This window comes from Periplaneta americana, chromosome 14 (assembly GCF_040183065.1).
Source record: "Periplaneta americana isolate PAMFEO1 chromosome 14, P.americana_PAMFEO1_priV1, whole genome shotgun sequence".
In the NCBI taxonomy this organism is placed as follows: domain Eukaryota; kingdom Metazoa; phylum Arthropoda; class Insecta; order Blattodea; family Blattidae; genus Periplaneta; species Periplaneta americana.
This window is the reverse complement of record NC_091130.1, coordinates 78,469,632-78,483,113: the sequence shown is the minus strand read 5'-3', so window position 1 is coordinate 78,483,113 and position 13,482 is coordinate 78,469,632. Positions and strand designations below refer to the sequence as shown.

Genomic DNA, 13,482 nt, shown 5'->3' with positions numbered 1-13,482 from the left:
CGAGTGAAAAACGATATTGCCTATATAACATCAAACTTTTCTTTCATACCTGCAAGCATTGAACAATTAGAACGTGAAAAACAATCTCTTTGTAGCCAAATAGCAATAGTGAAGGAAGCTCAAGTGAACATACATTCTGCTTTGGGCGAAACTGGGGAAAAAAGTTAAAAATAAGTGGGACAACGTATTAAATAAGAATGTAGGATTTTCATTGTTGGAAAAAGTATCAAGAGTGATATCGGGGGAAAGTGTAAATGTTCCAGTAAGTATTGATGTTTCTATTGTACCTAATTTAAAATTTGCGCCTCTCACATCAGTTTCGGTTGAAAGAAGTTTTTCTGCTTTCAAAATTATTCTCAGTGACAAAAGGCAAAGGTTAACTGTGGAGAATTTAGAAAAAATTCTGGTGGTGTACTGTGCAGATAATTATAATAAAGTCTGAGCATGGAACTGAATTTCAATAACTTAAAATGAGTAATCTTGATATCAATAACCATTATTTCATTAGTTTCAATATATTAAATTTGTGCAGCTCTGTTTATAAATATAATATAGTATTCTTTTTTAATGTTTAAACATACTTTTTTGTGCGTATTTTAGTGTATAACTAAGAATTTCAGTGAAAGAAATAAGTATGATACCTTGATGTGCCTAAAATGCCTATTTTCATTAAAATAGAGCCTAATTTTACAAATTTTGAGCTTATTTTAGGCGCCTAAAACTGCAATTTTTAGTGCCTAAAAATCCGATGTCTGATTATTTATAATAAAACTAAAATTAACTATAGTGTTAAGTTTTTATGTAATGAGTGGTATATGGTTAAAAAAAAAGTTATGTCATTAGTTGACTGAAATTTTCCAGCGCCTGAAGAAGTCAATAACAAGAAAATAAATTAAATGTCCAACAAATTAATGGACATGGCTTTAATGAAAACCATGCCAAAAATATTTAAAAAAATTACTTCTAAACAATATTATAGAACTTCACAGGATATAACAATTTTATTAAGTAAATAATGAAATCATAACTTGTAATGTTTAAATGAAATCTGGAAAAGTTTACCTTTCATACTTAAAGGCTATTTTTCATGTATGTATCAATAAAATTCATTTTAATTATTAATGATGAAATCAATTTCTCTTATATAAGTTATGCTATACTTTATGCATAAATATATAGCATTAAATGTAACAATGTAACTTTTCCTTTACTAGAGACAGCATGTTTATTTTCAAACTTCAAACTTGAGCGTAAGTTCAGATTTATTTGAAATTCATCCGTTTCAGTTCTAAAATCAATAAAATGAATTCCCCAAGTTAATTTCACAGACAGCAAAACAGATATTAATCCAAATGGTTTAATGAAGTTTTAATTTTTTCCAACAGAAAGATTAAAAATATCTCTCGCTACTAAAAATGAGAATTACATTTTCTAAATGACTAGGAAATTCCAGCATGAATTTGCATTTTAAGAGGCTTTTCTCACATTTCCTTTGTGTCGCAACAAATTTTTTCCAGTTGTATTTTCCATATAACCTAATAGGAATGAATTCTTTAAAAAGGGAGAAGCGAGAGAGATATTTGTAGACATTTTAACCATAAAGGCGAAATTTATTTTTATAATATTAAGGGTATATAAAAATTGCCGACTATAAAGAAATATACAGCAAGGAAAGACTTTTACGAAATGTTGACATATGGACGAAGATAATTAATAAAAATAACTTACATGGAATAAAACAGCATGATATAATAAAAAACGAAAAATACTCTTAATAATTTATACTTATGCAAATAAAATTGTACAACTGCACAAAAAAATTGCAGAAAAATGACATGACTGTTACAGAAATGGCTCTGCAGATAACAATTAATATCCGTTGATTACAATAATAGTAAATGCGACATGCAGTACAATGAATTGCAAATGCTCATGTCCTCTTCTCATACTATTTCCTTTGTTCTCACTCTAACAACATCTGTGGCACTAGAAGATGACAGTATACAATATCTATCAATTAAAGTAACACACATATATAAATATTAACATCTCAACTCTTCTTCTTCTTCTTCTTCTTGCATGTAAAGATATTTTCGAACAGAGATTCTCATGCTTTTCTTAAACTCAAATCACAACATTCTAGAAGTTGGCACTGCCACTTACATTACTATAATAATTCAAATACATTAATTACAACATCTTCTTGGAAAGAATGCTCTAGTCTGTCTAATGTCATTCATATCACCACAGACAATTTGAGCATTTTCTGTGACTGTTTTCCTAAGAATGTTCTAACCACTTACTTTCGATCTACCGGTATATAATAAATCTGAAAACAACTGAATAAATGCCTCTGGGAAGACCGAAGAATCACTTATTAAACAGAATATACACACACAATGACAAAGCATGAAAGTTAATGACAAGGAAAATAACTCAAGCATTTTGGTACTATTGCATATTGTCGTTCTAGTAACAGAAAAAAATAAAGTTTGAGCATTTATTTTTAGTTAAATTACTTCAAAATTGTGCCTATATAAAAGGAAAATAATAATAATAATAAATCTATATACATACAAAATTTTTATCATCTTATAGCAACGATATTAAACTAATATAAACACAAAATAGAGAAAGCATCTGACTTAAAAGAAATCTGAATTTCATTACATAGAACATTAGTTACCACCTATGAATCAGACTATAAACTTCTATTACAGTAATTAATATTATGGTACATAAAGTGATACACCTTTTGCGAAAAAGGTCAGTTATTTCAAATGAAGCTGAATTTTTTTCTTCACTTGAACAATTTCTCATCCATCATCTTAATTCAGCAAAAATCGCAAATATTAAAAATTCATATGTTCAACTAACTTGTCAATATTATTCTAATTGTGCTACAGAATCCATCTTAAAATTTCTAAACAATAAATAATAGCAATAAAAAGTTAATATAAATACAAAATGTTGAATCAAATGAAGTCTGGAAGCTTGAAGGGTAATAGAAGATGTATAAACTATTTACAATCTGTTTTACACCAAACAAATCTATTAGAGGAAGGAATCAGAATAAGGTACAACATCGAAGATGACAACTCCACACACCTAGTTTATAATGACCATTCTCAATGACTAGTAAACATTGCAGGATAAATGGTTGCATTGTGTGACATGTGACTGACATATATCAATATTATCCATTCCCTTTGTTCAAGCACCACGCAATGGATACCTTTGCACAAATTCAAGAATTATATGATTAACTTTACATACTGCAAAGAAATATCAGTGTCAGGTTTGACGAACAACTGAAACAGAGTGATTGTTTTGTGCCTGTATTGATTCTGAAAGCAAACGAGAAGGTAAGACCGACCAACATTACAGTTCCAAGTCACTATTATTTTGTGTTCAATAACATATGTATTTTTGTTGACATTGGAGAAAGATTAATCATTAAGAATAAGGTAAGGCTAGTGAAGTGTATAGACTAATTTTTTTTCTTATTTTCAAGAAATATGTCTTCACCTACGATCATTATTTACAAACAACAATAATCGTTGCATCTATATATCTGCAACAATAGGTGATGGTTTGATAAAATACTACAATAAGAGTCAATTCTATAAGTAGTGCAGCACAAACAGCTCTGAAAGAACCATTTAAAACATGTTTGAAGAAGTTTCCAACTGAGATACTATTTTTGTATGTAATAATTATTTTTTTGACACACACATTTTTGGAGATGTGCTCTATACATACCTGGGCTGACCAAAAGGTGGCACATACACCTTCATCAAAGGGCACGAAATCGTTTTGTGGCTCAAAAAATTAAAAGACATAAGTCAATAGGTAAATAAAAAATAAACGAAACAAAGAAAAATTGTTCCAAAATGAAGTTTCAACTGTAGAGTATCCAAATAACTGAACATTATGGACTTCTGCAAGAGAATTTAGTCTTACATAGCTTAATAATTTTTAAAGCAATTGTTCATGAACAAGTATTATTTCACTTCTACATTTATGTATTATGAAGTGCGCATCAACGCAACAATGATTTGGTTTTACGATTAATATATTGGAGATTACATGCAGCCCAGATGAGATTCATAAGGAGAATTGCAGGATGCTCACTACTCGAACACTGGAAAAACGACATTCTGAAGGAATTGGAAATTAATACTGTTGTCCAATATATCAACCAGTATAGGCTTCTGTGGAAAGAACATATGGAGAGGATGAACCCTGCTAGATGACCAAAACAAATTCTGTTGTATGTTCTAAGAGAACGTCAAAATTTGGGAAGACCTAAAAAGTGCTGCTGCTGTGCTGAAGATGATGATGATGATGATGATGATGATGATGATGATGATGATGATGATGATGATGATGATGATGATGATGATAATTGGATGCAAACATTTTTCACAAGAAGGCTACTTTAAGGTTCAGAATAACATAAAGCCATCCATTAAAATTAATTCTTATCTATTCTGCCTTTACATCAAGACATAACAGAAAAAAATTCTAAGTTATTCTGTTAGTCAAAATATGGTCACTTTAATGCTATTGTTTCCCAGAAATAGAAGTCAGGTTTTTTTTAAAGTTATACGCTATGGTTTTGTTCACTTTTCTATCAAGTTCCTATTTTAGCATAAAGTTTCTGTATTAGTGTTAAGTGTGATCAATTCGACGAAAAGTAAGACTGAAAATGAAAACAGAATTCAGATTGAATGGTCATTCCTCTAGAAAAGTTATTTATTTTTCAAATTCATTTCTTTTAAGTGCGTACCAGTAGTAAAATAATTGTTTATTACATCTTCATTAGGAAAATATTTCTTTTTGTATGAAGCTCTCCATCTGGTTGATGCACACACGACCACTACTTGTAACTGGATACTGTGTGGTAGACCATTTCATTTCCGAAGATATATTTCCAAATAAAAAAAAAAAACTTAAAAACCAATTTTAATTACATCATTACTTCTTGTTATTTTTTCAAAGGTCTGTTATTTGGTTAAAAATATATATTTAACGTGTGTTAAGTCCCGTATCAAATGCCTTGTAGTAATTCTGAAAAAGGACCAAGAGTTTGCATGCCCATAGCTATATATTAGACATTTTGATAGGAGAAGGCTGATACAAAATCGTAGGATTAATAACACTAAGTCTCTTTTTCTAGTCCACAATCAATATCGCTGCACTTCTTAAAATCATTTTATTTTTTCCCCCATAATTTTGACAATAAAAACAGAACCATAAAAGCAGTGCCTTTATAGCATGATGTTTTATTCTAAAGATACATTTACACCAGGGCTGACCAACACTGTTGGTAACATTTGTTGACAACATGTTGCCAACAAAATATAATTTCCCTTCAGTGAGCAGTAAATGTCAAAGAAATTTGATGAAATTGTTAAGGCACATTTACACTGGTGCAACATTATTATCAACCGTTTAATTTTACTGGAAGCTCAGGGTTGTGTGATTTTAACTTCATATATTTCATTTCTTGATTACTACTTACAGTATATTCCAATATGGAATGGAATCGAAAAAATATACTAACTTCAACAGAAATGTATAGAGATCAACCAGTTTTATAGGATGTTAAATATGAGTGTTACATAAATACTGTGAGATCTAACAAGTAATGGAGTTTCCATCCACATACACACAAGATAACGAACCTTGTGGGAAGGTGTGATGGGGAATCCCATCAGCAGTCTACTGTTTAGTTCAGTAGAGTGGGAATGTATCAGCCACGTGTTGTTTTCATTATAACATTATCTGTGAGTGAGTGTTAGTGTTTGGCAAATAAAGAAACTAAAATGGCTTCACTGTAGCACAGATAATTTTTATTGTGAAATCTTTAGTGAGAAAGAATGTTACGAGAAACTGAAGCGATGTTTTAGAAGAGAGTATCCTGAAACACGAGTTCCTTCACAATTGTATGCTTATAAACTTCTTCATAAGTGAAGATTTACGAGATCTGTGTGTAATAAAAAAAGGAGTGTTGTAAATAAAAACTTATGGAGGAAAGGGTTACTAACATTCCAGTGTGCTTGAAATTGAGTCCTAAAAATGTTTAGAAGCAGGGAGAGTAGAAACAAGAAACAGGATGTAGGCAAGAAATTTCGGAAGTGTTACAAATCTGTAGAGTTGAGGGGGGGGGAAGGGTGTAACAGCACAGTTTTATAGTAAATTAAAAAGGAAACACAGAAACTATAGTGCAATCGAAAATTCTCTCTGCAGCTCTCTATAATACAGCCATGTAGAAAGTTGGCATTTCCCGATTCATTCTGATTTGCAACCCCAGACCATCATATGCTTAGCTGCCAGTGCTGCCATTTGAATTCTCTACCAAATACACTTGAATTCTCTGCCTAGTGGATTCTCGGCTACACAAGCACTGCAGAGAGATTTCTCGATTGCACTGTATCAGGACGTAAAAATAAATAATTTTAGTCCTCAAAATGGTTCAAAATGAAAAGAACATATTTCTCCCTCAGCATCCTGAACTCAAATTCTAACAACAATGTTGATTTCGTCTAAACATCTTGTTGCAGAAGAAATATTGTCATGTTATGCCAGTGTAAATGCGCTTTTAAGGGATAATATGGTGTTTATACAACTTCCTCAAAATGGGATGCTTAGGGATTCAAGATGAATAATATATAGGAAACTCAAACAGATCCTCAACAAAGGAAACCTTCTAACTTATCCAAAATTGGACAGAAAGAAATAGCCATAAAATTACATTTTTTGGATTATATCAGGAAGCAAGCAACTAAGCCTCATCACAAGGAGCACATTTTTATGTACTGAAAGCTAATATTCCAACTTGCACATCACAAACTTTCAAATGTATACTGCAGAGAAAAACAAAATAATTGCCATAGCTTAAGAATCAACTTATGTGTATTTACAACTATGAAGAGACTCTAAATAAACTCTCTTATTTCCTTAATACCAGTTTTGTGACGATTGGGTCATCACATTTTCAGTCACATTATCACACTTACAGCAGGAGAATTTCAACATAAAATGGAGTAATAACAAATTTCTTCACCATTACTTCCATTTTTCGAATCTATGCAACAAATGATTTGAAGACCAACTTAAATGTCACAAAACAAAAGACTGTGTTGAGAAAGATCACAGAGAATATATTAGTGGATGTTGTCATCTTTGTTTTATCCTCCTTCCTCTCTACCATGCAGCGTTCTCGACTTATAGAAACTAGAGCATCTTTCTGTGAAGACCCTGTAGGAAGGAAGTACATTATACTACAGAGATATGTATAATTGAACTACAAGATATTAGCTACAATATACACTATAAAATCACACTAAGTATTATCTCGATTAAAGCTTAATTCCTCTGCCAACATACCTATCTGTACAAATACTAAATTCACAGGGATTCTTTCAAGTTGCTGCACATCAAATTCTCACAATATCAATTACAATACTTTGCAGTGTTCCTACACAAACTGAACAACAAATCTAATGTATGTTATGCCTCACACACAACCTTAAAAGAGTAATTCATGATCAGCTGCATAAAAATTTACTACAATCCATGTGAACTGACTGCAGTTTCAAACTTCCAGGATCTTGTTCAAGATTGATTTTATTTACTACTACAGTGGAACATAGTACCTATAGATGACTCAGAAGACTGAAAAAATTAACTATTATTCAGAAGAAGATCTTCTATAGGTATTTTACCTGTGTTGGGACATAATCTCTACTTCGGAACTGATTAAAGGTTCCAGCTACAGAATAGTAACTAGAGGGTCACTTATTCTGTTGGGCCTGTTATGCCTGGCTACTCTGAACAACTGGATCTGGGGTCCACTGAGTTTCTGTAAGGTCAGCTGTAAAAACAACCAAGGACCACACTAAATACAGAAGAAGAAATAATTTATAAGAGCTAATTGAAATGTTTAATTATATTTTGTTGGTACCGTATAGTAAATAAAAGCCTAAATATTAAAGTTACAATAGTAGGGGGGCAAACAGCAGCTATACGACCAGTGTTGTATAAATACTGTATTTAGATGCACAATTTCCCCCTTTTTCTAAAAGTTCGAAGGTGAAAAATCGAGAAGAGGGAAATTAAGTGACGACTACAAAATATCGAAAATAATCTGGTCATAAATAACATCAAACATTTCATGTGCTAATCAAATCAATGCTTAATACAAAATAGCTACAAATATTTAATTTATTGGTCTGACCCAATATTTTGGGTTTGTCCTGCAACACAGAACAGCTCACAATAAAATTTAAAATCAAAAATTATATACACAGGTTTTAAACAAAAGAGATTAAGATATAAGAAAAAAAATAGGACCTAGTATAATTTAAATTGATTGTACACCATAAAGATGCTGGCGAAATGTCACTACAGAAAATTGTATTATGGTGGTGATGATGGCATCTTGAAGACCTCTCTTCAGCTTGTATTTTTCCCTTCACTTTATAAAGGTTTTTGGAATAGTGCCTCTCGCTCTGAAGAAGAGACCGGTAACTGTGATTCTTTCAATGTTGTATTTTGCTGATAGGTACTGAATCGTGGGCTCGTAGATTTTCTTTTTCTCTTTGTTCACTTCAGATGGTTGAGTGGCTGAGATTTCAAATTTGATCAATTATTTCGGCTGTCTGTTTATTCCTATTTATAGCTATGATATCGATCCTATGACTGCTCCCACCATCAGCAATACAATGAACTTCCTCGTGAATGTCTATATTTTTGGATCAAAGTGCATCTGCGATCATAGAACGTATGGTGTTGTGACGTTTTATTCTGAGTACTTCTCCCTGTGGGCAACTCCCAAGCACATGTGGTAAAGTTTCATATTCACTGCAGTGCCTACAGTGGGTTGTGCTTGTAGAGCGACCAGGGAGAGAACGTACTTGTGCCACCATTCCAATCATTTTTAGCATTTCTCTCCACTCAGAACTTGATAATCCTTCATGCTTGATGATCCACGAGTTGGCTGCAGGTACTTCTTCAAACAATACAACTTCTTTTCCTTTCTGGGGTATGCACACCAGGTTTTAAATTCATGGTGCCGAAGATGTTGCCTTAATTGCTTCACAGATCCTGTTGCCTCATCTCTGCTCACTTGCAATTCCACAAGCAATGGGTTCTTATAGTTTCGTAGTCTCGTACAGCACTAACGTGCTGGTCATTTAGGTTTCCTAGCTTGGTACTCATGTTGAGTTGCTGCAGATAGGCTTCCCATGAGTAATTTTGTGTCTTTTCTTCGTACTTCTGTATGTCAGTTCTAATGCCAATAGCCCTACCTTCACAATCTCATATCATGGTGTTAAACTTTGCATGCAAGACATTCATATCAAAATTAATTTGTTAATTACATAAAGAAAATAAACATACACTGTATGTGTTTTACATTGCTTATCTTTTTTATACTTAAAATCTTCATGAAAGATGCTCTTCACGGGAAGAGGAGTGTCCAAATTTATTTCATGTAGAAGGGGGAGTTACGTGAGTAAAATAAAATTCTGTGAACCATGAAACATGTCCTAAAATTCTTGGAGGTGGGGGGGGGGGGGGGGAGTGGAAATTATGCTAGTAAATACGATACCCACAATGCCAATAATATTAGAGTCACAGTGAAATTCAATACAGCAGATACTGTATGAAGTTTGTTATAACTGTGATGTACTGACTGCATTATGGGTACTTATAATACACTGATCATACAGCAATATTCATCCACTAGTACTGCAACTTAGTATTTTCATGTTTTCTCAGGTGGTTCATTTGGTTCTGATTGTATAACAAATACTTTATACTGCGTGATTCACGAATGAAGGTCTTTATGATATGGTTCTTAAACCCATTATGAGTAAAAAAAGTAATTTATGATCATGGGTCTAATTTCCAATGGTTAAGAAGCTATGGCTATTTAATCTACAAAAATAGCTATGGTCTCACAACTTTAAATCACGTTTAGAGACTGACAGCCAGAAAATTTAGACTTTACTGTATATGTACGCAGAATTTTTGTAGTCAAAGAAGATTCTTAGAGTAGATTTTCAAATGTACCATCCTCTGCATCAAAATACTTTTACACTTGAGTGCATCTGACATTAATTTATCTTTGACCCTGACATCTAGTGTGCGAGCACAGCTCACACATTTATGACTTGAGTGATGTTTTAACAAGTTCATGACCAGTGTTGCCAATCCAACCCACTATGAAATAGTGCAAAAGCTGCTAAATTGCTTTACTGTCAATATAAAATGATATTATTTTGATACTGTGGGTGCTAAAAGTACCGGCTAAATCTCTACAGCAGCAATACAAATCCCAGCTCTAGCGGGAAAATAGTTGAATTGGCAACACTGTTTATGACATAGGAAATCATATATTAGTGCAGCATTTCTAGTGATACTTTCTTTTTACCAAATAAATGGCCACTGCTCCTTAAACGTTTGAAATCAGTCCCATGATCATATTAAATTTTTACTCAAAACAGTTTGAAGAATATTCTACAGTTCTAACCTTTCTTCATGAATCACACTGTAAAGATGTAGTGTGATGAGCCCCATGCTCAGTTATTTGGAGTAGCCAGGTATAACAAGCCCAAAAAAAGTAGATACTCTACAGGTCTAGTTACTATCCTAAAGATGGAATCTGTATGCAGAATCAAAATGTTGATGATGAAGTCAGTACCTGGTAGAATACCCAGAAATCTTCCCTCGAACACAATTACTGTGAAAGCCTAGAATATCAACCTCATCTATATTCCCAGAGACTCGATAATGTCTTGTATTCAAAACATGAGTAATATATAAGCTATCATTCACATACTTGAAGGTTTTTAATCTGTAGGAAGAGGGGAATGTTAGTTTTGCCCCATATAACTAAAGTTGGTACAGAAGTACTTTATAAATGAACAAGGAAAATGTTTGCACTATTAAGTAACTGTATTGTTTGACACACAATTCATACTGTATTTACGCAATTATAATGTGCACCTTCTTTGACAAAATATCGTTTTGAAGATTGGAATGCATGTTACATTCATATGCAAACACTCAAGACTTGAACAAATTTAAATTAACACTCAATTTATGCTACAAGATATTCGTATGGTGGGAAATTGTTGATGGAAATGGCTATTGTGGGCTCATATGTTCGCATTTTCTCGTCCTCTGTGCACTTTTCCTTCGTAATTTCACGTCCATATTTGACAACAATCATTATTAATACGAATATTATTTTAACGATGGTAATGACTTAATGACGCTTTTTGAGATTTTATATATACAACTTTAACAATCATACTTCTTTTAATCAACCATAGGAATTTACCAACAATAAAATTACTGATAAAAGAGTGGAATGATGTTAGTCATCGTCAATCAATGTTTGTTTTGACACCAACCCAGATCTGCTGACTGAGAGTACCAGTTTGGATACTGATAGTGAGGATGAATGTGATGTATAGCTAGAGGTAAGAGTGCCTGCAGTCAAACTAAGATGAACAGCATAATAGCAGATACTGTATTTGGTTAGAAACCAACAAACTCCAGATTTACGTCTTTTATAAACCTTACAAAAGCAAAATGAGTGCTATTAATTAGTCTTTGGCAGTCATAATTTTTATTATCTCTACTGAAAACAGCAAGGGATCCATAATATGTAAGCTGCATGCAAATAAAGAGAAGTACACTCACAAGCTAGCTTTCATGTACTGTTCAGCTCTGAAATCATCTCATATAAGTTTCCACTGTAATATATCCTGAAACCCTATTGTACAGTTCACTAAAACGTGAGCTTTTAAAACACAACTTTCCTACGAAATACATCTAATAATTGATAAAATCATTAAAATAAAAAGAGAGCAAAGTTCCATATTTTAGTCATATAGAAAATGCATAAAATCATGCCTGTAAAATTTACGAACTCCTATCAATGTTACACGATCATTCCAGAAGTCCATAACTGGGTTAAACATTTCAGTGCTCACTTCTTCCCATGTGACAATAAATTCTCACTGCTCTCGTGTATACGAGATATAGTAAGTTTAAGTTCTACCTACAGTGTGTAATACCTGCAGTTCCTACACGTTACTGAGATAACCTTAAAATAAATATCACACAAGTCTGTCCATAACAGGGACAGTGTTGAGTCATCAATTTTTTTCCATTAAATTCCAACTTTTAATTTATGTTTTAACATTCTTTAAATAAATCTCTGAATGCTTCTCCCATATTTCCTCTTAATGTACACAATATTGGAAGGAAGTAGCAGCATATAATGTAAGATGTTACATTTCTAAAACAGTTGTTTTACAAAGAGAAGCGTCAAATGAAAATCCTGTATGAAAATAATCATCCCTATGTTCACTTAGTAGCACACATTACACTATATATGCAAATCATTTTCACGCTAGTATTGTTTGTGCCTTACTTACACTTCCTTAAATAAAATCTAGGTCAAAATAAGGTACAAAAGCATCACATTTTACACTCTCTTTGTCTACAACATGATTAAAAAATCTTAAGTTTACTTCTCACGTACAATATGGCTAAAAATTCACCTTATCGTCGATAATCTCTAGTGGCAGTGACATGGCTGTCCTCGTGCTGCACTGGCTTCTACTCAAGGCTTCTGGGCGATCATGCTGTGCTTGCCCTGAGACTTCCTCTGGCTCTTGGTTTCGATCTTTTCTTGCAACTTCTGGATCAGCTCATTCAATTCAGCCTGTAAGTTTGGTTCAAATATTATCAACCATTGCTTATTTCTCTCTATACTGTAAATGTCCTTTAACTGAAAGACCTGAATTTAGTAAGTACTAATGAGCCAAAATTATTCAAATAGTACACATTCAGAAGCATCCATCAATAATTTTAAAAAAACACAGGAGAAAGCAGTTGTCAATAAGAACCGAGAGAAATAGACAGAAAAAAGAAACTAGAAAGGATATCAGACATAAAAGACTGCAAGAAAAAGCAGTAGTAGTGGTAGTACAGCTATAGCTGCATCACTGCTATTTCCAGTGTGACTCTTCCTCTTTGTTAACATGTTAGGCTGGCTGCATTGTTGCAAATTCTATATCTGCTTGCCACCAAACAGGACAGTAGTGTATAATTTAGCCTCTAACTCGGTGTAAGGTATTGTTTAGTTCCCTGAAAACTATTCGACATACATAAAGCACAAATTTGTATCCATAGCATCCTGTTAATGCAAGTTCATTGTTACTGCTCCGTTTTTATTTCACAGTAATATAATATTACATTGTTATAGTTTTTATTAGTTTATTTATCATAAAACATGTCGAAGAGAAGTAAGAAAACTATTGGCTTGTAAGGAATAGAGACAAATTGTTCTAAGTGTCAGGAAATATTCTGAGAAAGAAGTAATAATCAGAACCCTTATTACCGGTAACACAAATAGTTAGATGAGACATGGGTGAATGCTAACCATGGTGTCTT

The 13,482-nt window shown here is 32.7% G+C and overlaps 1 protein-coding gene across 1 annotated transcript in view; it reads right to left on the bottom strand.

Annotated features, from left to right (window-relative positions):
* Window positions 1-2,486: 2,486 nt before the first annotated feature.
* The window catches only part of Jarid2 (Jumonji, AT rich interactive domain 2), a gene marked incomplete in the record, with an annotated part of 573,379 nt that continues 562,383 nt past the window's right edge, over window positions 2,487-13,482 (bottom strand). Inside the window, 1 exon segment of the mRNA XM_069845635.1 lies at window positions 2,487-12,751. Coding sequence (XP_069701736.1) covers window positions 12,650-12,751 — 102 coding nt within the window.